Here is a 26279-nt window from a genome sequence, read left to right as displayed (position 1 = left end):
TAATCTTTAACCAGCTTGTTTTATTCTGCAACGCTTTGTACGCCACTGTCGGTACTTAGTATACTTTCCAACAGTGTTCTGAGTCACCATTTTGCAACAGCACTAATAAAGTCGATCTGCTCTATTTCCCAATTATTTGCAGCAGCAAGAGTAAGGATAATCCTCTATATTGGTGGGATCGAAGTAGAGGCATAGGTCTCCGTAAAGTCTTGCCCAGATACCTGCATAAAGCCTTTGACAACTAATCGTGCCTTATATTTAACCGGGTTATTATTCGCATCTTTCTTTATACGAAAAACAGGCCGGTTGCGCAATATCTTCCTACTAGTAGGAATACTAGCCTTTGGTATAAATTGGAAGATATTTAAATCGATTAATTGCTCGAATTCCGAAAATAAGGCCTTAACCCAGCTATCCTTATGTGGGTTATATAAGACTTCCTTCCAGCTATTAGGCATATCTTCTGGGGCCTGTTTTGCAGCCTTAATCTTTGCTGCATAGCAAATATCGTATATTTGCTGGTAAAAAGCATAGGAAGGGGGGAAATCCTATGTGGGAGCCTTTAGGGGGCTGCCTGGGTATCCGAAAATCTGGTCGTTTTTCGGCTGGGTGGGTGGGAACCCGAAAATGCCGTTGTTTTCCGGCTGAGTGGGTAGGAAAGCACCCTATTAGTTAGTCTATAGGTCAGACTATTAATCAGACTGTTGGTCGTTAGTCTATAGGTCTAAAAGTGACCTATAGTATTTATAACCTAGGATACCTTATACGTCTTATATCCGTGGCTGTATTCTTCCTTGAATTCTACCCCTAGTAGCCCTAACCTGGTATGGCTGAATAGGCACCTTTTCTGATACTCGAAACATTTTCTCCTACGGTCTCTTATTTAAGGCGATATTTAGACTCTCGAATTTCAGATATTCTAGTGTAGGCAGCGTTTTACTATGGCGAAATGCTATATTTACTAGGAAGCCGGGCGAAAAGGCAGAATCTATTATATCGGAAAGTCGCAGAAAATCAGTATGTATGGGGCTTTGAGATTCGGACCATTAAAAATTTGCTATATAGGGCGAGTCAGAATTTTCATATATGCGGGGTATACCCACTTTTATAACGGATTCGGAAAATCTCGGTAGTTAAGATTCCTAGTGACGAGAGCTTTCTGTATTTCTTAGTATTTACAGCCTTTTTGTATGGGAAAAGGCTGCATTTTCTTTAGCCGGTGAAAAAGGACCGTCTTACCTAAGCTGAAAAGCTGAGTTAGGCTGAAGTGATTTGGAATCGAAAGACGGCGAATTGCTAGGAAATATTGCAGAGTGCTGTGGCGGGCCAATTGGTGGTAGGCCCACTGGTTGTAGTAGGCCCATTGGTTGTAGTGGGCCTACTAGTTGTGGTGGATCCGTGTGCTGTATTAGGCCTATGCCTTCGATTAGGCCTATACCGTCGGTCTTAGACGAAATAGGCATATTTAGGCGAGGCGACTTCCAAATAGGCTCTTCTAAAGCAATTTGGTCGTTATTTACCCCTTCTAAATTAGAAGGCGGTTGGAAATCAAAAGTGCCCTCTAGGCCACTTAAAATAAGGCCTATACCTTCATTTTGGTAGGTGAAAGTAATAAAAGAGGTCTTAGTGACGACCCGGCGATATGGGATGTAGATAAGGTAGGTGCCGTTACCTAGCGTAGCTAGTAACCTACCTGACTCGGTCCGGGGGGCCAGCTTATGGCTGATGACCCGTTTTTCTGGAGGGATTAGCACCTCTACAGCCGCACTAATAGCCCTAAAGCTAGTAAGGTCGGGTAGGTAGTAATGCATAATTTCCGGAAAGTCCTTCTTTAATTCCTCGAAAGGTAACGAGGAACGGTTTATAACTACTATTAGATTTACTAAGGTAGTAATACCAAGAATTACTATAGACTAAAGGTAAGAAGGTAACCGAGACCAAAGTATAGTAGCTCTAAGTCGGTCAATAATAACCTGTATAGAGCATTCTATTAACCTATTTTACTTATGAATATAAGGGGAAGAGGTTAAAAAATCTATGCCCTTAAGAGCTAGCCAGGCTGTAATGACGTCGTTGATTTCCTTGCCACTATTATAGTGGAATTTAATAGCTGATTTGCCGTAGCGATTCCTAAGACCTTGGAAAAACCCCTATAATACTAGGAATACCGTGGGTCCTTCCTTATTGGGTAGTAAATGCACCTAACGGAAGCGTGATTTCCGGTCTACTAAGATAAGGCAAATAGGGCGTTTATTGTATGGTAGAGGGTTGATTTAGAAGATATCGCCCTCTATAATATCTAAATAGTGCATCAGGTCTAGTATAGCCCCTGATGTAAAACGCCGAACTAACTTTGCCCTTTTATAGGCAATACAGTTAAAATCAGAATCCTTTACCTTACTAAGATCAGGTAACCCTATAGTTAATGCACAGGTTTTCTTTAAAAGTTGGATTCCGATATGCCTAAGCCGGATATGCCAAAGTCCGGCTAGTAATAGCAGCTTTTGATACTTAGTATCAGCTGCTAGGGCTGGGTCGAGGGTGACCGGGGCCCTCTATGGTGGTTGGGCTATATTAGGAATAGTAGCCTCTATTGGTGTCGGAATCGCTGTCGCAAGGTGCCCAATTGGGCATATTGCGACGGATGTGCCGCGCACACCCGATGCGCACGATGTGGCCACTTTGGCCCCTTTTGCCCCTTTACCCCTGAGCCCGGTAGGGCACGCGGGCAGCCCGGCCCGACTGCGCCGATGCATGTGACAACAGCACACGCACAAAAAGGCCATATCGTGTAATTACCCTCTTTTGCTTCCTTTCTTTCCTTTTAGATATTCAGTCATTAGTAAAGTTAATAAACCCTTTACTTGGTGACCTCACGGTATATAATACCACGCGCGCAACCCTACGTACAACTAGGTACCCCGAGTTTATATCAATACTGATTAGTAGTGATAGACACTATTTATAGGATAATATCCCGTAAAGACGGTTTCATTATAGATTAGTAAGATTTACTTAAAGAGATGATTTCCGTTGCAAATCGTGCTAATTAGGAAGGCAGATAACCTATTCCGTTGAATGGTTACGCTGCCAACTAATTGGAAGAACGATGTAGACCTCTTCTATCTTTGTCTATTACAAAGGAAGAAAATATACTAACTATTACGATCTTTAAAGATACCCTTAGTATATATAGGAGGCGGCTAACCTATTCTATTAAACGGTCACCTGCTTACTATAGGAGGCAAATAACCTATTCCGTTGAATGGTTATATTACTAACTAACCCCTTCTCTTCTTTCTTTTTACCCTTATAGATAAAAGCCCCTTTTAGATCGAATATTGCACTCCTTGCAATATATCCCCCCCCCCCTTATCTCTTAAACCCTCCTCTCAATACTATAGTACGATCACGATTATCAATATTACAACCGGCACTACCTGAAAGGCTATAGCGATTTGCCCCCTTACTCGATGATAATTAGGCTACTACGATAGAGCCAATTACCCCTGATGCTACTACTATGGCATTATACAACCGCCTAGCCTTCTTAATCTATACCTATAAGAAGGATTGTATTATTAATGATGACCTATGGGAACTGTTCTACGAAGACTATAGTGAATGGGATGAACAACTATTCAACCGTATTAATCCCCCATTCCTATGCGAATTCCGCACATACCTACGGGATCATGGCATATATATCGGAGCATTAGGCTCTATCACAATACCTACCTTAATGGAATGCCTTCAATAATAATAGAACCCTAAATAGCCTTAAGAAGAGATCGACCATTAGCTAGGCCGTAAGATGTTCCGGTTACGCCTCAACCCTTATAGGGAAGCATTAGTACCTATTGGCAATTTCGACCAAGAAGCCATAGGCTTACATATAGGCTCATAGAATTCATCACGAGCACCTATAACAGTTATGAGAATATCATCATAAAGACCCTTATAAGCCTTAATAATAAGGGACTTCACAATACTAAGGGTAGCACGATCATAGTTATAATAACCTATTATCCCCCCTTCTATATCAAAGAAGCCTTATGCCCCTATTAAAGAAGAAAGGGGCCAGTCCTAATAACTAAAAGGGAAGACGCCTATTTATAATAGGCCGCTATTCGAAATAGGGGAAAGCTCCCGGCACTATCAATAACAATATGCAACGGCCGACGAAGATTATAGCCCGACCGACTAAATATTACACCCTAAGGGTCATACCCCTAGCCGGGCTAGCCGAGGCGGCTATTCCAATGCCCCTTGAGGTCATAGCATACCTAATAAAGCTCGGGTTATAGGCCCCGATAATATGCTTCCTTCGATAGAAGATCCCAATGATAATATCCTCTAAGCTAACGCCGCCACCGCCCGTAATACCAGATATTAGGCCTAAACGCCTCATCCGATAATGCTAAAAATAGGCATGGCACCCGGCCCTTCCCGTTAATATCGCCCTACCCAGGCCGATAAATAGACCGTTTTAACGGGAGGACCGGGAAACCTAGACCGACCTGGGTTATAGGATAACCCAGCCAGAGCTCCCGCCAGCCTACCGTAAGGCTACCGATAAGCTGTTCTGGAATACCCTCCGGAATACCCCTAAAAAGATCATACCCAATAAGGGTTTAGCTAAGAAGATTATTTCTAAATTAGGTTTGATGATATATCGAAGAAGATATCTGACCTTTTATATAGCTACCGTATAGAGGATAGATATAGCGGCAAAATGGATGACTTTATTATACTAAAAGTTATCTCTTTTAAGAGCAAGTGCCGCCTATTAGGATTACCCGATAATATATTCGGTAGAGCCTTCTAAATCATACTTATCGGCGATACTAAGATATATTACTTTGATAATATCGAATGCATTTGTGATACCCTCACTTTTGACGATATAGTCCGCAAAGTTAAGAGCTATTTCGAAAATGAGAGTATAAAGTAATTCTATTTATACCATTAGAATAGAATAACGCTTTAATTAACTATCGCGAAATATCCTAATAAGTTAAAGTTAGAATGCCTTAATATCCTACTAGAGGAACTTTAATGCCTATATCGTAGTCTTTTTCCCCCCTTTACAGCTGATATAGAGCTTTATTGGTAAGTGCTTAATGCTGTAAGGGATACCCCTGAGTGTAGCCAGGCCTTGTACCGTTATGCCCCTATATTCGAAGGCCTCGCTGCTGACCTATAGCAATCCCTTTCTATCTACGAGTCGATCTATACAAATCAATAGTATCATTTCCTTCAATAATAATATTATAATACTAACGATGTTAATAATAATATGGCGCTATTTACAGACCGTAGATATGGTTAATCCTATAACCGGTATTAATGCCCCTAACGATATAGACCTCTTTAATACCGCTTTCAATAATAGAATCGTGCCCTTCTAGATAGACCCCGTTAAAGATGTTGCTTTATTTGTAATAAAATAGGGTATTAGTTATCTAACTACTCTACTAAAGAGCAATAAGAATTAAAGGACTGATAGATGAAGAACCGATCCTACCGTATTGCCCCTAATAATAAGAAATTCTATATTTTCTTATAGGAATATAAAGAGCCCGGCCCCTAAGGCCTCGAAGAAGAAGAGGCTGACCTTAACGATATCATCGGTAATATCGAGGTAATAATGGCAGGGGACACAAACTGGGATGTAGAGAATGCTGCTATACTATAGATTATAGCCACTTAGTATTTCCTAGCCTCTAGTGAGGACCCGTTACTAATATCATCTATCGAGATATTATAAGCCCTATAAGATAAATCATGCCGATACGCCTTTCTATAGATTGACCCCTTCCGAATGCCCTTATTATTATTATTACCCGAGCCCGGAAGTTCTGCCTTTCTAGAATAAGAACGCTATAGTGACCATACCTTCTGTGGAATCCTACCGGATACCAGCGCTTCCGGCCTATTAATAGCAGGCCTAGGTCAAGCAAAGGCCCTAATGCGATTAATGAAGACCCTAACTATCGAGACAACTGATAAGAAGTGTTGCAAAATGGTGATTCAGAACACTGTTGGAAATGTACTGGATACCGACAGTGGCGTACAAGGCGTTGCAGAATAAAACAAGGAGCTGGTTAAAGATTTAAAGCGCACAAGAGGTTGACCAGAGCAAAGATGTCAGGGAAATCTGATTCTGATTGTTGGTGACTATTCTAGCTAGAAAGAGGGAATTTTGGGCATATTTCTACCATCTTGAAAAAGTGGTTGAAAATAATGAAAAACCGCAAAAATAGCGAAAAACCCGACGAAAAGTCGGTCTGCCCAATATCCTACCCAGTGCATACCCAACCAAGCCCAGTGGCTTATAGCGGTATGCCGGATGCCCTATAACAGCCTGCCGTACGGGCCGGAAGCCCTATATCGGTGTGCCGTACGGGCCGGAAGCCCTATACCGGTGTGCCGTAAAGGCGCGGTGTAGCGGGTGACTGTATATAGAAGGCCGAAAGTGCTGATTTGCCTATTTGGTAATCCCGTAGAAATGCGCCGCCTGTTGTGGGCCCTGTGGCCCGCTGTGACCGGCCGCTGTGGCCGGCTGTAGGGCGCTGTGCCGGTGCCGTGACCGGCGCTGTGGCCCACTGTAATCGACGTTGTGGGGCGCTGTGCCCCACCATAGCGCCTGGTATAGCCACCGCGATATCTTAACGTAGAGATATTATACGGTAGCGAGACCAGTACCAAAATATAGCTAAAAAGGCGCTGATTTCAACACCCCCTCTGATTAGCAACATGGCTAATCCTAGCGTTAGAATAAAAGAAAGAAACCCTGTAAAAAATCAGAAAAAAAAAAGATGATGATGCTATAGGGATTGTAGCCCTAATAGCTGCCGAAATATGGGGAATTTCGGGCTTGGAAGTGGTTTGGTGAGTCCATCCGCAGGCATATCTGTCATAGGTAAATAAGATATTTTTACTAGGCCACCGTAGGCCTTCTCACGTATATACCGGAATTTAAGCAAGGTATGCTTAGTGCGGGCATGCTGATTTGGGTCATTTGCATTAGAAATAGACCCTTAGTTATCGCAGTATAGTGGTATCGGGCGTTAAATATCGACCTGGATTTCTTTAAATAAATTAGATATCCATTCCACTTCGCGAAGCGCCTTAAGCATTACATCAGACTCGGCTTTAAGCGTTGATAAAACCACAGTCGAAGACCGTTTTGACCTCCAGCTAATAGGCCCACCATTCAAGGTAGTAAGATAACCACCAGTGGACTTCGAAGTCAGCCGGCACCCAGCAAAATCGCTGTCAGAAAATGCAGCTAATACTACGGTAGCTTTAGCGGCTCGGTAACGGTAATAAATGGCTGTATTTGCCGTACCAGCTAAGTAGCGAAAAGCGCCCTTAGCAGCATTAAGCTGTGTAGTGGAAGCCTGTTGTATATATCGTGACAGGTATTGCGTTGGAAAGGCAAGGTCAGGTCTTGATATCATCATCAACCATATCGATGTCCCTACCAGCTGCTAGAATAAGTATTGATTATTAGCATCTAGCGGTATATTACCAGCCTTAGACTCAGTAAGTATACCGGGCTGTAGCGGGATTAGATGCGGTCGTGCGTCCTTAAGGTTGAATTTCTTAAGGACTTCCGCAATAAATTGCGATTAGTGCAGCCATAATAGGCCCTTTTCTCTATCCCTAATAATCTGTACTCTAAGAAAGAAGGAGGCAGGTCCTCGGTCTTCTATAGCGTAAACCTTATGGAATTTGGTCTTAAGCTGGTCAATATAGCTAAGATCCGGACCAACAATTAAGCAGTCATCCATATAGGTCACAATAAAGGTATGCGTTCCTTTATTATAGAAGACGGCAGCATTAGAAAGTAACGGCTTAAAACCCTTTTGCACTAGAAGGTCTTTTAACCGTAACTGCCACTCGCGAGGGCCTTGTTTTAGCCCATATAAGGCTTTCTTTAATAGTATGACCTGTGATGTAGAGGGGTTATATCCAACCTTAGTAAGTAAGGCTAGAAGTCGATGACGCTGCTGGTTAGACCATAAGGCTGGGTTAGGTGAGAGTAGGCTTTCTATAAATTCTAGAAAACCAGCTGGAATCTCTATATAAATCGTCTCCAGTAGTTCACTATTTAGAAAGGCACTAATAAAGTTAATCTGCTCTATTTCCTAGTTGTTTGTAGTAGCAAGAGCAAGGATAATCCTCTATGTTGGTGGGATCGAAGTAGAGGCATAGGTCTCCGTAAAGTCTTGCCTAGATACCTGCATAAAGCCTTTAATAACTAATCGTGCCTTATATTTAACCGGGTTATTATTCGCATCTTTCTTTATACGAAAAATAGGCCGGTTGCGCAATATCTTCCTACTAGTAGGAATATTAGTCTTTGGTATAAATTGGAAGATATTTAAGTCGATTAATTACTCAAATTCTAAAAATAAGGCCTTAACCTAGTTATCCTTATGTGGGCTGTGTAAGACTTCCTTCTAGCTATTAGGCATACCTTTTGGGGCCCGTTTTGCAGCCTTAATCTTTGCTGCACAGTAAATATCGTAAAAAGCATAGGAAGGGGGGAAATCCTATGTGGAAGCCTCTAGGGGGCTGCCTGGGTATCTGAAAATCTAGTCGTTTTTCGGCTGGGTGGGTAGGAAAGCATCCTATTGGTTAGTCTGTGGGTCAGACTGTTAGTCAGACTATTAGTCGTTAGTCTATAGGTCTAAAAGTGACCTATAGTATCTATAACCTAGGATACCTTGTACGTCTTGTATCCGTGGTATTCTTCCTCGAATTCTACCCCTAGTAGCCCTAACCTGGTATAGCTGAATAGGCACCTTTTCTGATACTCGAAACATTTTCTCCTACGGTCTCTCATTTAAGGCGATATCTGGACTCTCGAATTTCAGATATTCTAGTGTAGGCAGCGTTTTACTATGGCGAAATGCTGTATTTACTAGGAAGCCGGGCGAAAAGGCAGAATTTATTGTGTCGGAAAGTCGCAGAAAATTAGTGTGTGTGGGGCTTTGAGATTCGGACCATTAAAAATTTGTTATGTAGGGCAAGTCAGAATTTTCACTTGTATGGGTTATACCCACTTTTGTGACGGATTCGGAAAATTTCTGAGATTGAGATTCCTAATGACGAGAGCTTTCTGCATTTCTTAGCATTTGCAGCCTTTTTATATGGGAAAAGGGCGTAAATTCCTTAGCCGGTGAAAAAGGACCGTCTTGCCTAAGCTGAAAAGCTGAGTTAGGCTGAAGCGATTTGGAATCGAAAGATGGCGAATTGCTAAGAAATGTTGCAGAGTGTTATGGCGGGCCAATTGGTGGTAGGCCCACTAGTTGTGGCAGGCCTATTGGTTGTAGTAGGCCCGCTGATTGTGGTGGATCCGTATGCTATATTAGGCCTATTGGTTGTGGTGGGCCCGTGGGCTGTATTGGATCCGTGGCCTGTAGTAGGCCTATGCCCTCGGCTAAGCCTGAAATAGGCATATTTAGGCGAGGCGACTTCTAAATAGGCTCTTCCAGAGCAATTTAGTTAATATTTACCCCCTCTAAATTAGAAGGCGGTTAGAAATTAAAAGTGCCCTCTAGGCCACTTAAAATAGGGCCTATACCTTCATTTTGGTAAGTGAAAGTAATAAAAGAGGTCTTAGTGACAACCCGGCGATATAGGATGTAGACGAGGTAGGTGCCGTTACCTAGCGTAGCTAGTAACCTACCTAATTCGGTCCGGGGGGCCAGCTTATAGCTAATAACCCGTTTTTCTGGAGGGATTAGTACCTCTATAGCCGCACTAATAGCCCTAAAGCTAGTAAGGTCGGGTAGGTAGTAGTGCGTAATTTCCGGAAAGTCCTTCTTTAATTCCTCGAAAGGTGACAAGGAACAGTTTATAACTGCTATTAGGTTTACTAAGGTAGTAATACTAAGAATTACTGCAGACCAAAGGTAAGAAGGTAACCGAGACCAAAGCATAATAGCTCTAAGTCGGTTAATAATGACCCATATAGAGCGTTCTACTAACCCATTTTGCTTATAAATGTAAGGGGAAGAGGTTAAAAAATCTATACCCTTAAGAGCTAGCTAGGCTATAATAACGTTATTGATTTCCTTGCCACTATTATAGTGGAATTCAATAGCTGATTTGCCGTAGCGATTCCGAAGACCTTGGAAGAACCCCTATAATACTAGGAATACCGTAGGCCCTTCCTTATTGGGTAGTAAATACACCTAATGGAAGCGTGATTTCCGGTCAATTAAGATGAGGCAAATGGGGCGTTTGTTGTATAGTAGAGGGTTAATTTGGAAGATATCGCCCTTTATAATATCCAAACAATGCATAGGGTCTGGTATAGCCCCTGATGTAAAACGCCGAACTGACTTTGCCCTTTTATAGGCGATGCAGTTGAAATTAGAATCCTTTACCTTACTGAGATCAGGTAACCCTATGGTTAATGCATAGGTTTTCTTTAGAAGTTGGATTCCGATGTGCCTAAGCCGGATATGCTAAAGTCCGGCTAGTAATAGTAGCTTTTGATATTCTATATCAGCAGCTGGTATTGGGGCAGGGTTGAGGGCGACTGGGGCCTTCTATAGTAGTTGGGCTGTATTGGGAATAGCAGCCTCTATTGGTACCACCGAAAAACTAGGACTAGCTGGTGGGGTAGCTTGCGAATTAGCTAGTGGATTAGCTTGAGAATTAGCTAGTAGATGGTCCGAGTTAGCTGGTGGGGTAGGTAAATCCTCTAGTAGGGGATATTCCTCGTATTCTTCTAGGTTAGCTAGGGCAGGTAATTCGACCGAGATACTATGTAAAGCCGGTTGGCTGGTATAGTGTAAAAATGGCGAATCTACCCCTTTTTATTATAAAAAGAAGCTATACTTCTTAAAATTAAGAAGCCTAATGCACTTATTGTTGCTGTTAATTAGGCTTTGGCCCTGAATATTGCCACGATTTAGATAGTATTTAACGCCACTAAAGATATTAATATTAAAAGCTGGTATAAAGAGGGCGTTAGTAAGCTCTAAGGTGCCCTACTGAGGTGGGTTAGTGGCCTGTAGCACGGTAAAACGCGCTATGCCCCACCTACTGGGCTTGATTGGGCCACTACTTGTGCTGATGACTGGTCTGTTTCCGGTATAGTATTAAAAGTAGGTGAAATGCTTTTTATCGTTGATAATATATACCGTAGAACTAGTATCGTAGAGTAAAGAATCTATTAGCGTTTTCCTACCGGATTATGCACTATAGCTGGTAGCTAGAAATTGCATACATTCGCGGTCCTAGAAGGAAGAATAGGCTGTCTTACTAGGTATAAGACTTAGAGTGTTATAATTCCCTAATACGAAGGAATTAATAGTCTTTTCCTTTTCGTCGGTCTTTTGTAGGGTATCTGCTTTATTAGCTGAATCTTTCTTTTCTTTCTTCTTTTTATTTTCCGGCTTGCCTTATATAGCTGAAGAAGACCCTTATTGTTGGGTAGAAGAAGACCCCTGTTTCTTTTTATTAGCATTAGTGGTAGTATTTTTACCACCCTTGCTAGTATTATTACTAGCTGGCTTGCTACTATTGTTAGTAGCGGCACCCTTGACCTTTGCGAGGTGGGTGGTAGCCCTTGCTACTGATGACCCTTTAATGCGTTATTCTTCTAGTAAATCAACCATATAAAATTGCAGGTTAATATTTGATGTATTTCCCTAAGTATAGGCGATTCTCATTATTGTGCGGTGCCGTTCTGCCTACTGAAAAAAGACCCCTTCTATAGCATGTAAATATTGGCTGATTTGGTCGAAAGGTTGTATGTGGGAGCCTAAAATTTGCAACCTGGATAGGTAGCTATTAAAGGAGGCGTTGAAAGATTCTAAGGTACCTTTATAGCCTGTAAAATTTAGTTGATAGAAGGCAGGGTATAGGTAGGTCCGCTGTACGTCTGATGAGTGAGAATACTATTTGGTGAGTAACGTAAAGGCTGACTCTAGGTCAGTGCACCAGTTGATAGCGGCAGCTGGTCCTTCTATGCAACTATTTTTGATAAGTAATAGTAAAAGTGCTTGCTTTGAGTTATTAAATTTGCTAGCAATAGAAAGATCTTCGATAAATTTAGCGATATTGAGTGCCCTAAGTTAAATCATAAGGGCCTGTTTCTATTAGTCGAAGTTAGATGCCCCCCTTAGCTTTTAGGATTCCTGGAATCCTTTAGCTGTTTTGGCTAATTCCTTGATAGCTATAGCGCTGACTTGGCTGCTAATGCTGGATGGAACCGGCAGGGGTTACTGCTGGGCTTTGGGTGGTGATGGTGGATTATTTCCTTTACCCATAGGGGTTTAGAAGGTATCTACATCTATTATATCCTGGGATGGTGGGCTAGCAGTAGGCTTGATTAGTCTGTCTACTAAGGTGCCCACCTTATTAGCTAAAAAATCGATTTTAGAGTTCATTCGATTAAATTTATGACTGAATTCTTTTCTTATTTCCTGTTAGTCTTCCCTGAGCTGGGCAATTTCCTGGTTATTATTAGATTCTTCTACCTCTGCTGTATTAGGGACTTAGTAGCCTGGGTTATTAGTAGGAATGTTCTGATTGGCTATTGTAGGAAGAGAAAAGGTGCCGGAAAGTCTTAAAAATGCGAAGAAAATCAAGACTGAAAATCTAGATAAAACTAAAAGAAAGCTGCGTCTTAGAAAATCCTGATGCAAAAAGGATGTATTGCAGCTTGGTGTGGTAGCTGGGTTCCTAAATCTGGGATGATCAGTCCCTTACTGCAGATTAGTAATATCGTTAGTTAGATTTCTGGAAGGTTAGCTGCCAAATGCGTTAAAATCCTAAGTTAGCGTAAAAAAGTCTTAAGCTGGAAGCCTTGAGACACCGGGCTCATAACCTGTTGCAAAATGGTGATTCAGAACACTATTGGAAATGTACTGGATACCGACAGTGGCGTACAAGGCGTTGCAGAATAAAACAAGGAGCTGGTTAAAGATTTAAAGCGCACAAGAGGTTGACCAGAGCAAAGATGTCAGGGAAATCTGATTCTGATTGTTGGTGACTATTCTAGCTAGAAAGAGGGAATTTTGGGCATATTTCTACCATCTTGAAAAAGTGGTTGAAAATAATGAAAAACCGCAAAAATAGCGAAAAACCCGACGAAAAGTCGGTCTGCCCAATATCCTACCCAGTGCATACCCAACCAAGCCCAGTGGCTTATAGCGGTGTGCCGGATGCCCTATAACAGCCTGCCGTACGGGCCGGAAGCCCTATATCGGTGTGCCGTACGGGCCGGAAGCCCTATACCGGTGTGCCGTAAAGGCGCGGTGTAGCGGGTGACTGTATGTAGAAGGCCGAAAGTGCTGATTTGCCCATTTGGTAATCCCGTAGAAATGCGCCGCCTGTTGTGGGCCCTGTGGCCCGCTGTGACCGGCCGCTGTGGCCGGCTGTGGGGCGCTGTGCCGGTGCCGTGACCGGCGCTGTGGCCCACTGTAATCGACGTTGTGGGGCGCTGTGCCCCACCATAGCGCCTGGTATAGCCACCGCGATATCTCAACGTAGAGACATTGTACGGTAGCGAGACCAGTACCAAAATACAGCTAAAAAGGCGCTGATTTCAACAAGAAGCATACGGTAAACTTCGGCGCAGGCTCCGCCATATCCTCTAGTATATTGAATATCCCGATGATATTCGGCAATATCCCTTTCTACGTTCTAAATAGCAGTACCCCCTTCCTATATTCTATTACGGATATAGATAGGATAGGCATAAAACTTGATAATATTGATAACCTATTAATCTAAGGGGATACTAAGGTTCTAATTATTAGGAAATGGGGATATCTATAGTGGACTCTTAATGCTATAGATACTGCAGCCTTTTATCTATTATTATAGGAAATCCATTAGCTATATCGTCGATTTGGGCACCCCTCTATCAATAGGCTTACCAAATTACTTCAATGGGCTGGTTATGATGATATTGACCGTAATATCATCGAAAGTATTACCTATATATGCTATTAATGCCAGATGAACGCAAAGGCACCCAGCCGATTTAAATTTATATTAAAGGATGACCGCTAATTTAACTACGAGATAATCGTAGATATCCTTTATATTAATAATCGGCCGGTATTACATATTGTGGATGCCGCAATAAGCTTCTAGGCAGCCAGGTTCCTTAATCTATAAAGATAGAAGGCCTAAGATATTTAGAATGCCCTTAAGGAATGCTAGATTAATATTTACCTTAGCCCGCCGGATTGGATAGTTTACGATACTAGACCTAACTTTGCCTCTGCCGAATTCCGCTATAATGCCCGGCTTCTATCTATTAATATGGATGAAATCCCTGTAGAAGCCCACAATAGTATTAGCAAAGTCGAGAGATACCATGCCCCATTACGCCGAGCCTATATTATTATTAATAATGAAGTAGGCGACTTAATAATAAAGGAATAGAAATTATAGCTTGCTGTAAAAGCTGTTAATGATTCCACTAGACCTAACGGTCTAATGCCTATGTTACTGGTCTTTGGAGTATATCTTCGACTCACGGATAATTCACCCCCTAGCTTATTAGTATTATAATGTGCCTTAACGTTACGAAAGGCTACTAATGAAGCTAGGAAATGCCTCGCTAAGCGCCAGGTTCACGATGCCCTCGCCTAATAGAATGGCCCGGATACGCAGCCTATCCACCGACTATCCCTATAATCTGATGTATGGGTATGGCGAGAGAAAGATAGCTGGCACGGGCTATACCGGCTAATCAGCCTCGATAGTGAGACCTATATTGTGCAAATGCCATATAGCCCGGTTAAATTCCGGTCAACGGTCGTCAAGCTATATAACTACGACCCTAACGATACTGAAGATATCGTCTATACCGAAGGCCCGGCCTGCCCCGGCAGGTTAGAAGTCAGGATACCAGCTGCAGCCGCACCTCTAGCCGCGATAATACCTGTAGCCGAGACATTATCGACGATACCTATAGTCGCGATATATCTATCGCCAGCCACTAGCCCTAATCAAGCCAGGCTACTATCACTATTACTAGTAAGGGTGGTATCCGACGTTATAATTAATAAGGACTAAGAAGAAGCTCTCGTTAACGCTATAGCTTCTAATACCGTTATTGATATCTCTTTCCTAACCGCGAAAGAGTAAGCCGACCTGCAGCTTACTAGCTAATTACGCCGGGAAGGGAAGATAATAACCTTAGGAGCCCCCTTTGAATAGTCTGACCGTATAGAGATAGAAGCGTTACAGGCCTGCGATATATTCCGATTTGTTACCTTTAATATCGGTAAATATAGAGCCTAATGTCTCTTTAACTCACGTATAGTACGAGAGATTAAGGGTAAAGGTATAGGTACACCATATAAGAAGTCACGACTCGTTATATAAGGTTATAGTGATAATAAAAAGCAATTAATATTGACTTAGTCCCCTATAATCTAACGGGCTAGTCAACGGTTACTTATATTATTGGCCCTATCACTATAACGCTCTCACGGCTTATTCCTCTAGATACGTGATATTATACAGGCTTATGTGCAGTCATCTACCACCCTCAATAGATCGATTATCGCTAAGCTACCTAAGCAGATAGCGCATCAATACCCCGATAATACAATTATAGAAGTGGTAAAGCTATTATACGGAATAGCTGAGGCAGGCACCCACTGGTGGGCGATATACTTCCGGCACCATCGCGAGAAATTAGGCATGACTATATCCACCTATAACCCCTATTTGCTAATATCTGCCGGCAATAATGATACTGATGTTCCTGACCGTACTAGCGATACTATATGCTTCGGTATCGTAGGTATACAGACTGACGATACCCTCGGCCTAAGTGATAATGCCTTCTTCTAATAGGAAGAATTAGAGCTTACTAAGGCAGGCTTTAACGCCAAGCCTAAGATAAGGCTATTACCAACCGTACCCCTAATATTCAACGGATATATACTAACGGTTACTACCGACGGCATAATGACGTTATGCCAGAAAGGTCAAAGCATAAAGATTACGACTATCGATAAGAATGCGCCTATAGCCCAGCGTAATTATATCGAGCAATACGCTCGCGGTGCTTATATGGCTACGGTCTGCTAGCCTGAGGCGTCTTTTGACCTATCTATCGCGGCATAATACTATCAACCTGACCCTGATGATATCGCAAGGTTGAATAAGCGCCTTCAATAGCAATACGATAACCAAGATCGTAGCTTACAGTACATCAATCTGGCCCTTACTACAGCTAAACTCTTTATATTTGTTGACGGATCCTTTACTAATAATAAAGATTTAAGCTCCTAGATTGGTTACGTGATTGTGCTAGGGAACGAGGTAGATACAGCGGATAATGCCTTCAACCTAATAGGTAATATTATTACTTACAGCTCTATATAGAGTAAGCGTATAACACGCAGCGCACTCGCTTCGGAGCTATATAGTATAGTACAAGGGGTCGATATCGCATATACGATAGGCACGACCCTCAATATGATTACCAGTAGGTTAGGACTACTAAAGATTCCTACGGTGGTATATATAGATTCTTTTTTATTATATAAATGCCTTATCAAGCTAGGCACTACGAAAGAGAAAAGGCTTATGATAGATATTATGGCCTTACAGTAGTTATATAAGCGCCGGGAAATCTATAAGATTTGCTGGATCAACGGGAACGATAACCTCGCCGATATAATGACTAAGGGAATGCTAAATAAAGCCCTTAAGACTTTCGTCGACCGCAATTAGGCTGTTATACATATAGAAGGGTGGGTAAAGAGGCCGGTTAATGTCTGACTGAATTTGGGTATAATTGGTGATATCATGGGTGGCAAGTGTGTGGATTTCCCTATGTTTAATGTTGTGCTGTTTTTACTGCGTTTACTACTGCCCCTTTTTGCCCCTTTGTTTTGGCTGCGATATTCAACATACCGGCTGCTGTACGGTATAAGGCTGCATAAGCCGGCCGCGCGGCGCGATAGCATTATCGGCGGCACAACCTGCCGAGACTGCGCCGCACTTTTCTTTCTATGTGTACGCCTTATATACTAGCGATTCCGATGTTTGCTTCTATAAAAAGAGAAGCTGCCAGTGTCGGAATCGCTGTCGCAAGGTGCCCAATTGGGTATATTGCGACGGATGTGCCGCGCACACCCAATACGCACGATGTGGCCACTTTGGCCCCTTTTGCCCCTTTACCCCTAAGCCCGGTAGGGCACGCGGGCAGCCCGGCCCGACTGCGCCGATGCACGTGATAACGGCACACGCACAAAAAGGCCACATCGTGTAATTACCCTCTTTTGCTTCCTTTCTTTCCTTTTAAATATTCAGTCATTAGTAAAGTCAATAAACCCTTTACTTGGTGACCTCACGGTATATGATACCACGCGCGCGACCCTACGTACAACTGGGTACCCCGAGTTTATATCAACAGTTGGTACCACCGAAAAACTAGGACTAGCTAGTAGGTAAGCTTGCGAATTAGCTGGTAGAAGTAGAAGGTTCGAGTCAGCTAGTAGGGTAGGTAAATCCTCTAGCAGGGGATATTCCTTATATTCTTCTGGGTTAGCTAGGGCAGGTAATTCGACCGAGATACTATATAAAGCCGGGTGATTTTAGCTGGAATAGTGTAAAAACGGCGAATCTACCCCTTTTTATTGTAAAAAGAAGCCATACTTCTTAAAATTAAGAAGCCTAATACACTTATTATTGCTGTTAACTAGGCTTTGGCCCTGAATACTGCCACGATTTAGATAGTATTTAACGCCGCTAAAGATGTTAATATTAAAAGCTGGTATAAAGAGGGCGTTAGTAAGCTCTAAGGTGCCCTACTAAGGTGGGTTAGTGCCCTATAGTATGGTAAAACGCGCTATGCCCCACCCACTGGGCTTAATTGGGCCACCACCTGTGCTAATGATTGGTCTGTTTCCAGTATAGTATTAGAAGTAGGTGAAGTGCTTTTTATCGTTGATAATATATACCGTAGAACCAGTATCGTAGAGTAAAGAATCTATTAGCGTTTTCCCACCGGATTATGCACTATAGCTGGTAGCTAGAAATTGCATATATTTACGGTCTTAGAAGGAAGAATAGGCTGTCTTACTAGGTGTAAGACTTAGAGTGTTATAATTCCCTAGTATAAAGGAATTAATAGTCTTTTCCTTTTCGTCGGTCTTTTATAGGGTATCTACTTTATTAGCTAAATCTTTTTTTTTTTATTCTTCTTCTTATTTTCCAGCTTACCCTATATAGCTGAAGAAGACCCTTATTGGGTAGAAGACCCCTATTTCTTTTTATTAGCGTTAGTAGTAGTATTTTTACCACCCTTGCTAGTATTATTACTAGCTGGCTTGCTACTATTATTAGTAGCGGCACCCTTGACCTTTACGAGGTGGGTAATAGCCTTTACTACTAATAATCCTTTAATGCGTTATTCTTCCAGTAAATTAACTATATAAAATTGCAGGTTAATATTTGATATATTTCCCTAAGTATAGGCGATTCTTATTATTGTGTGGTGCCGTTCTACCCACTGAAAAAAGACCCCTTCTATAGTATATAAATACTGGCTGATTTAGTCGAAAGGTTGTATATAGGAGCCTAAAATTTGCAGCCTGGATAGGTAGCTATTAAAGGAGGCGTTAAAAGATTCTAAGGTACCCTTATAGCCTATAAAATTTAGTTAATAGAAGGCAGGGTATAAGTGGGTCCGTTATACGTCTAATAAGTAAGAATACTATTTAGTAAGTAATATAAAGGCTGACTCTAGGTTAATGCACTAGTTAATAGCGGTAGCTAGTCCTTCTATGCAACTATTCTTAATAAGTAATAGTAAAAGTGCTTGCTCTAAATCGTTGAAACTACTAGCAATAGAAGGATTTTCGATAAATTTAGCGATATTAAGTGCCCTAAGTTGAATTATAAGGGCCTGTTTCTATTAGTCGAAGTTAGATGCCCCCTTTAGCTTTTAGGATTCTTAGAATCTATTAGCGGTTTTAGCTAGTTCCTTAATAGCTATAGCGCTGACTTGGCTGCTAATACTAGATGGAACTGGCAGGGGTTGCTGCTAGACTTTAGGTAGTAATAGTAGATTATTTCCTTTATCCATAGGGGTTTAAAAGGTATCTACATCCATTATATCCTAGGATAGTAAGCTAGCAGCAGGCTTAATTAATCTGTCTACTAAAGTGCCCACCTTATTAGCCAAAAAATCGATTTTAGAGTTTATTCGATTAAATTTATAACTGAATTCTTTTCTTATTTTCTATTAGTCTTCCCTAAGCTAGGCAATTTCCTAATTATTATTAGATTCTTCTACCTCTGCCGTATAGCTTAGGTTATCAGCGGTAGGAATATTCTAATTGGCCATTATAGGAAGAGAAAAGGTGCCGGAAAGTCTTAAAAATGCGAAGAAAATTAAGACTAAAAATCTAGATAAAACTAGAAGAAAGCTGTATTAAGGAATAACCTTAGAAAATCCTATTGCAAGGATGTATTGCAGCTTAGTGTGGTAGCTGGGTTCCTAAATCTGGGATGATTAGTCCCTTATTAATAGATTTCTGGAAGGTTAGCTGCTAAATGCATTAAAATCCTAAGTTAGCGTAAAAAAGTCTTAAGCTAGAAGCCTTAAGATACCGGGCTTATAACCTATTGCAAAATGGTGACTTAGAACACTGTTGGAAAGTATACTAAGTACCGACAGTGGCGTATAAGGCGTTGCAGAATAAAACAAACTAGTTAAAAATTAAAAACGCATATATAGGGTTGACTAAAGCAAAGATATTAGGGAAATCTGATTCTAATTATTGGTAATTATTCTAGCTAGAAAGAGGGAATTTTGGGTATATTTCTACCATCTTGAAGAAGTGGTTGAAAATAATAAAAAACCGTAAAAATAGCGAAAAACCCGATGAAAAGTCGGTCTGCCTAACCGTGCCCAGTCTATGCCCAATATCCTACCCAGTGCCTACCCAATGCCTACCCAACCAAGCCTAGTGGCTTGTAGCGGTGTGCCGGATGCCCTATAACAGCCTGCCGTACGGGCCGGAAGCCCTATATCGGTCTGCCGTAAATGACCGGTGTAGCGGGTGACTGTATATAGAAGGCCGAAAGTGCTGGTTTGCCCATTTGGTAATCCCGTAGAAATGCGCCGCCTATTGTGGGCCCTATGGCCCGCTGTGACCGGCCGCTGTGGCCGGCTGTGGGGCGCTGTGCCGGTGCCGTGACCGGCGCTGTGGCCCACTGTAATCGGCGTTGTGGGGCGCTGTGCCCCACCATAGCGCCTGGTATAGCCACCGCGATATCTCAACGTAGAGACGTCGTACGGTAGCGAGACCAGTACCAAAATACAGCTAAAAAGGCGCTGATTTCAACAATAGTGGTAGCATTAGGGGTAATTGGCTCTATCGTAGTGGCCTAATTATCATCGAGTAAGGGGGCAAATTATTATAGCCTTTTAGGTAGTGCCGGCTATAATATTAATAATTGTAATCATACTATAGTATTAAAAGGAGGGTTTAAAAGGGGGGGGATATATTGCAAAGAGTATAATATTTACTCTTGCAAGGAATGCAAGATTCGATCTTATAAGGAGTGTAAGATTCGAGAAGGCTTTTATCTATAAGGGTATTTATAAGGATATCTATAAAGGTAAAAGAAAAAAAGAAAGAGGTTAATTAGCAAGATAACCATTTAACAGAATAGGCTATTTGCCTCCTATAGTAAGTAGGTAACCATTCAACGGAATAGGTCAGCCGCCTCCTAGATCTATTAAGGGTATCTTTAAAGATCGTAATAGTCAGTATATTTTCTTCCTTTGTAATAGACAGAGGTAGAAGAGGTCCACATCATTCTTCCAATTAGTCGGCAGTATAACCGTTCAACGGAATAGGTTATCTACCTTCCTAATTAGTACGATTTGCAATAGAAATCGTCTCTTCGAGAGTAATCTTACTAATCTATAATATACCATTCTTTGCGGGATATAATCCTATAAGTGGTGGTTATCACCACTGATCAGTATTGATATAAACTCGGGGTACCTAATTGTATATAGGGTCGTGCGCGTGGTATCATATACCGGGAGGTCACTAAGTAAAGGATTTGATTGCTTTACTAATGACTGACTAACTAAGAGGGAAGAAAGGAAGCAAAAGAGGAATTACACAATATGGCCTTTTTGTGCGTGCTGTAGTCACGTACATCGGCGCAGTCGGGCCGGGCTGCCCGCGTGCCCTACCGGGCTCAGGGGTAAAGGGGCAAAAGGGGCTAAAGTGGCCATATCGTGCGCATCGGGTGTGCGCGGCACATCCGTCGCAATATGCCCAATTGGGCACCTTGCGACAGCGATTCCGACAAGGTTTCCGGGTTTGGAGGCCACCGCCATGACCCACGATACATCTCAGCCCGCATCGTCATGTTATCGCCTTGTAATGGTGTAGTAATGTGGTCACTTGTCGACGTCAAGACCCAGCAAGACCCCAGCTGCCCACCACCTCCCAGTGCCGCAAGTAACAATGGCTCTGTGCTCAAAGTGGACGGTGGACGGTGGGCGGTGGAAGGTGGGCGGGTGGACACCAACCGCGCCGCCTCACTCATGATGCAAGGGTGGACGGGGATAGCTTGCCGCGGCTGATAAGAGTTGGCCGTCCAGACTCCAGGCTCCAGAGACTCCAGCCCGACGAAACAAGCCGCCCGAACTTGGAAGCAGGCGACGGGTGGGGGGCTCCGAGACGTAACGAAGCCAGAAACGCGCGAGGTGCGCAGATGCCGGGCCAGGAAAAGGCGAAATGCAAAAAGGCGAAAGACGAAAAGCGAAGGACGAGATGCGTATTGCGTAATGCGTTAATGCGATAATGCGTTAATGCGTAGTGCGTAACGCGGAATGCTGAATGCAGAATGCTGAAATGCGGAAAACGCGGAATGGCGAATGGCGGAAATGGCGAATGGCGAATGGCGTGGGGGTGCGTGCCGTCCGTACAACTAAGTACCAGCACATGTGCCGGCTATAGTCCGTAGTTGGTCATGGACTCGTGGCACTTGCCAGAATGACCACTTGTTCTTGTCCAATCGTTTCATTCGCCCCGTGTCTTCGTCAACGCCTGCCTGCTTGCTGCTGGCACTATGTACGTGGTAGACGACCGGCGGCGGCAGAGGACGGAATATTTTCCGACGTCCGACGTCCGACGTCCGACGTCCGACGTCCAAGGGACGCTCGAGCGAGTCTCTTTGTTGGTGACGAGGCTCGAGACGCTGGTTTGAAAGCCAAGGTTGGGGTTGGAGCTTGGGAAACTCGGCATGTGAGGCCCACCGCCACCGCCATCGCCATCGCCATCGTCACTTGAATCTTCGACCCACAAATGCGCGCACAACAAACTGCAAAATGCACTGTGGAGCTGCGAGTTGGACGCCGACGGGTTTGGCGCCCCATGTTGCCTCAGCCGTCAACGATGGGATGGGACCCCCGAAAAAGAGACTATATATCAACCGACCTATGCCCCCCCCTTATCATTCGACCCCCCCATAATAACTTAACTGACCTGTCCACATGCAGTCCTCCACTGACCGCCCTCCACTGTCCATTGAGTCCTCCACTGTCCAACATGTCTGGTCCTCCGTAACGGAGCCGCTAGTCCCTAAACCTCCAAGCTGTGTTTACCCAATCTTGCCTCCTGCCCCCCCCCCCCCACCACCACCACCACCACCCTTTCACACCCCCCCAGGCCCCCAGCCAACCACCCCCCCCTTGTTTGCCGCTTGGGTCGCTGTCGTAAAGTCGTCTGCTACGTCTGGTATCTCGTGGCCCTCACACATTGACATTCCTGGCGTGCTGCCCGCCACACACATCCCTTTTAATCAACACCCTCTTCTCTCCCGAAATCCCCCCCCCCCCACCATCACCACCAACGCTTCATCCATCATCCACCCAAGCTGCCTCTTTCTCTTCCTGCCGTCGTCGGCGGAAGAACAAGTCTCCAGCCCGCTCACCAGTCATTGTCGGGGGCCTGTTGCTGGGCGCTCTCGACGGATCCTGCAGCGCAGAGCTCTCCTTTGCTGCATTTTGTCGGTCAACTCGTCCCCTTGTCCCGACCCAGCGAGCCCAGTATTTCTGTGGTGTGGCTTCCTTCGCACCTTTTCCCCGCCCCGCGTTGACCTCGTGCTCCCTTGGACCATGCCAGTTTTCACTCTCTAACCGTGACCTACTATAAACAGTCGCTCGATACCTCACGACCTCCAGCGGATCTATTCGGAGCCAAAACGGCCATCTGAACCTGGTTCTTTCCTGCGGCGACGAGACGACTTGTTCTTCCCTGCCCAACTTGGCTGCGGAGCTTTTATTCTATGCGGCCATGTCAGACGACCATCAAACTCAATCGTACAGCAGCCACATGCATCCTATCGAACGATCCGATTCTTCAGCTTCGGCTGCTACCTCGGACAACACCGAGTCCGACATCAATGGACCAGCAATCCATCACCCGATTCCTGTGCGGCCGCGCCTGCCGAGCAGAAAAAGCAGCGGCCCCCTCGTGGTTCCCCGCGACAGTAGTGCTGTTGGACCAGTCGACGCCCCTTTTGGCCCCGACGATGTTCGAGCAATGAGCCCGCGACGAACTAGCGAAGACATTGACAGACTCGGCAAAGAGGCGAGGGAGGAAATGCGAAGGTGCGTATTTGGCGTCCTGACTCTTGGTCTGGAGGAGATGTGCCTCTGACGGGGGCGGGAGGCTTTCTCTCTCTCTCTCTCTCTCTCTCTCTCTTTTTTTTTTTTTTTTTTTTTTTTTTTGCTGTTGACTCCTCATTTTATGATACCCCCCTTACTAACCACGGGAGGCGTCTTTAGACACGCCAAGCTTTTACAAGATTCTCTCATCACCATCTTCAACCGCATCGAGGCTGTGCGCGAAGAGCACGACAAGCTCGACAACAACAACAAGTTTCTGCAAAAATACATTGGCGATCTCATGAGCACCACCAAAATCACTGCCTCTGGAAGTCGGGGGAAGAAGTAGGCGAGCGAGCAATTTTGCTTGCCATATGTGTGCCGCGCTGGGAGAGAGACAAGGGTCAACAATATGCATTGACGTGTCGGCTTTCCACGGGGTCTCCGTCCCAGAGTCCGCCACCGCAACCATTCTTCTTCAACAATGTTTGTCAGGTTAGCGCCAAAGCAGAGGCACCCCGTAACACCTAACCTCGATGCATGAAGGACAATGGCTGAGGTTTTGGGGGAACACCAGCCCCCACCCCTCCCCATGTTTTTTTTTTCATTTCATTTTTTTTCTGCGTCATGGCTTCCACATTTGGTCTCGTCGTGGAGGCATGATACCCGGAACCAAAGAGGCACACGTTTGGCGCTATTCTTTGCTTGCCGTGACACTACGAAGCCGCACATTTCAGCCCGTCTTGTTATTTTCTCGGGCCAAACCCAAATTGACTTGGTTTTCGTTCTTCTTTTGTATACTATCCGCGGGGTCTTTTGCGGAGCAGCTCGAGAGTCTTGTCGCACCTCATTTCCAACAATTTGTTTGCGGCGGATGCGACTCTCGAGTCTCCCGTCTACATGAGCGGAAAGGACACTGTGGGGGGGGGGGGGGGGGGGGGGGGGTGATTGACGACTCGTGGCCGTAGTAGTCGAGGCTCCTCGGCCGATGATTTGCGCTTGTCATGTTTTCTTTCTCTTTTCTCATCTTTTGCTTTTCCTCATCAGTCATGGAGCGAGCCGTTACACGAGGGATGCTGTAAGCAAAGCAATGTCCCCGAGCCAGCATATTCACCAGGCGTTATGGAACGGAGGGAGGGAGGAGGTTGAGCGGAATGTTGTAACGATACGATACGTGGTGGATTGGAATTTACTTGCATCACAGCATCATGGAAAGAGAGACGGGGACGAAAAAAACAACAGAAACAACAACGGAACTTGGAAAATGTCGTCAGGGCAACCAGCCAGCTGCAGCTGCCATCAACCAACAACAGCCAGCAACAGCGGGCTTGTTCTGTGCGCAGAGATTTATTTTATTTCGTTTCATTTTATTTTGTCATGTTTTATTTTCCTCGTCAGTAGGGAAGAAGGGGGAATAAAAAAACGCATTCCAAGAAGACGGACGAGCGGCAACTGTCAATGCGCCTTGGACCGTGGGGGCATGTGGGCGTGAAGTCGTAGCGAAGCGGAGGCTGATGACGAGGCTCGGTTCTGCATGGACGTGGTCTGAGCCCGCTCGGCGCATACAGCGCAGCAGCAGAAGGCAGAAGGCAGATGGCAGTCCTTTGCAGGCGGGATGGGATACTTGGTATACTGCACGTCAAGCGGCAAGGTTGGGAAGGGCGAGTGGCATTGATTGCGTCGGTGTGATGGCACTGGGAACCGAAGAGTCGAATGTCGGCCGGGGCCATGTATGAAGCAAGATGGATGACCGAGCTTCTGTCTCTCTCTCTCTCTCTCTCTCTCTCTCTCTCTCTCTGTCTCTCTCTTTGTGTTTCTCTCTTTGTCTTTTTTTCTCTTTTCTTTTCTTTTCTTATCTTCTCCCCTCTTCTCTTTTCTTTTCTTTTCTTCCTTTTTTTCCTTTTTTCTTTTCTTCTTTCATCATCCTCCTTCGACTTGTCACGTCCCCCCGTCCAAGCAAGCCGGGCCACCCGCCAATAAAACACACAACCCCCTCGGGCACCAACCCCTTATTCCGTCCGCGAATCCTTTTTTTTTTTTTTTTCCTTTTCCCGCCACCACCCCACCCCACCCCACCCCTCCCCACCCATCGACTTTCTAGTCAAAGAAGAAGAAAAAAAAAAAAAAAAAAAAAAAAAAAGAGAAATCTGCAGCATCCCCCCCCACACAGGGTCCCTGCGCCCGCATCAAACCAAAGCGGGGTCCGGGCCGGTCAATCTGATTTTTGTGGAGAAACAAAGCGCCCTTTTGCGCCGGTACACCAGACGGGAAAGGGGGGGCCCGTTATAAAAAAAAAATAAAATAAAATAAAATAAAAAAGAGAGAGAGAGACTGCCAGGAGAAAAAGGAGTGTTGGGGGAGGAAGGGTGACTTTGCGCGCTTGGCGCTTTCGTGCGATGTGATGGGTTCCCCGCATGCAGACCGGTTTTCTGGTGCGGGTGGAGGCGGCCGCTGTGGTTGGATGTTGGATGGGGGGGTTGACGCTGTCTGGTGACTGGTGACGGAGGCGAAGCGATGCTGGGCGGACGGCGGATGCGGGGAAAAGCGGGAGCGGCGGCGCTTTTGGGGTCCAGTTAGGGTTAGGGTCCAGTGCAGATGATGGACGACCTGGGCCTGCTTTCTCGCAGGT

At 44.4% G+C, this 26279-nt stretch overlaps 2 protein-coding genes across 2 annotated transcripts; both read left to right on the top strand.

The window, feature by feature from the left end:
- Positions 1-22034: 22034 nt before the first annotated feature.
- UV8b_02116 (uncharacterized protein) lies at positions 22035-22331 on the top strand (the record flags this gene model as incomplete). The annotated part of the gene is made up of 1 exon (XM_043139614.1): positions 22035-22331. One exon carries the CDS (start codon positions 22035-22037, stop codon positions 22329-22331), a length of 297 nt encoding a protein of 98 aa, XP_042995548.1.
- A 1005-nt stretch (positions 22332-23336) lies between these two features.
- Positions 23337-23999, top strand: UV8b_02115 (uncharacterized protein; the record flags this gene model as incomplete). The annotated part of the gene is made up of 2 exons (XM_043139613.1): positions 23337-23653; positions 23831-23999. 2 exons carry the CDS (start codon positions 23337-23339, stop codon positions 23997-23999), a joined length of 486 nt encoding a protein of 161 aa, XP_042995547.1.
- Positions 24000-26279: the final 2280 nt, after the last annotated feature.

Source organism: Ustilaginoidea virens, chromosome 2 (genome assembly GCF_000687475.1).
Source record: "Ustilaginoidea virens chromosome 2, complete sequence".
NCBI classification, from domain to species: domain Eukaryota; kingdom Fungi; phylum Ascomycota; class Sordariomycetes; order Hypocreales; family Clavicipitaceae; genus Ustilaginoidea; species Ustilaginoidea virens.
Note: the sequence above shows the minus strand (reverse complement) of the source record. Positions and strands in the feature narration are given on the sequence as shown.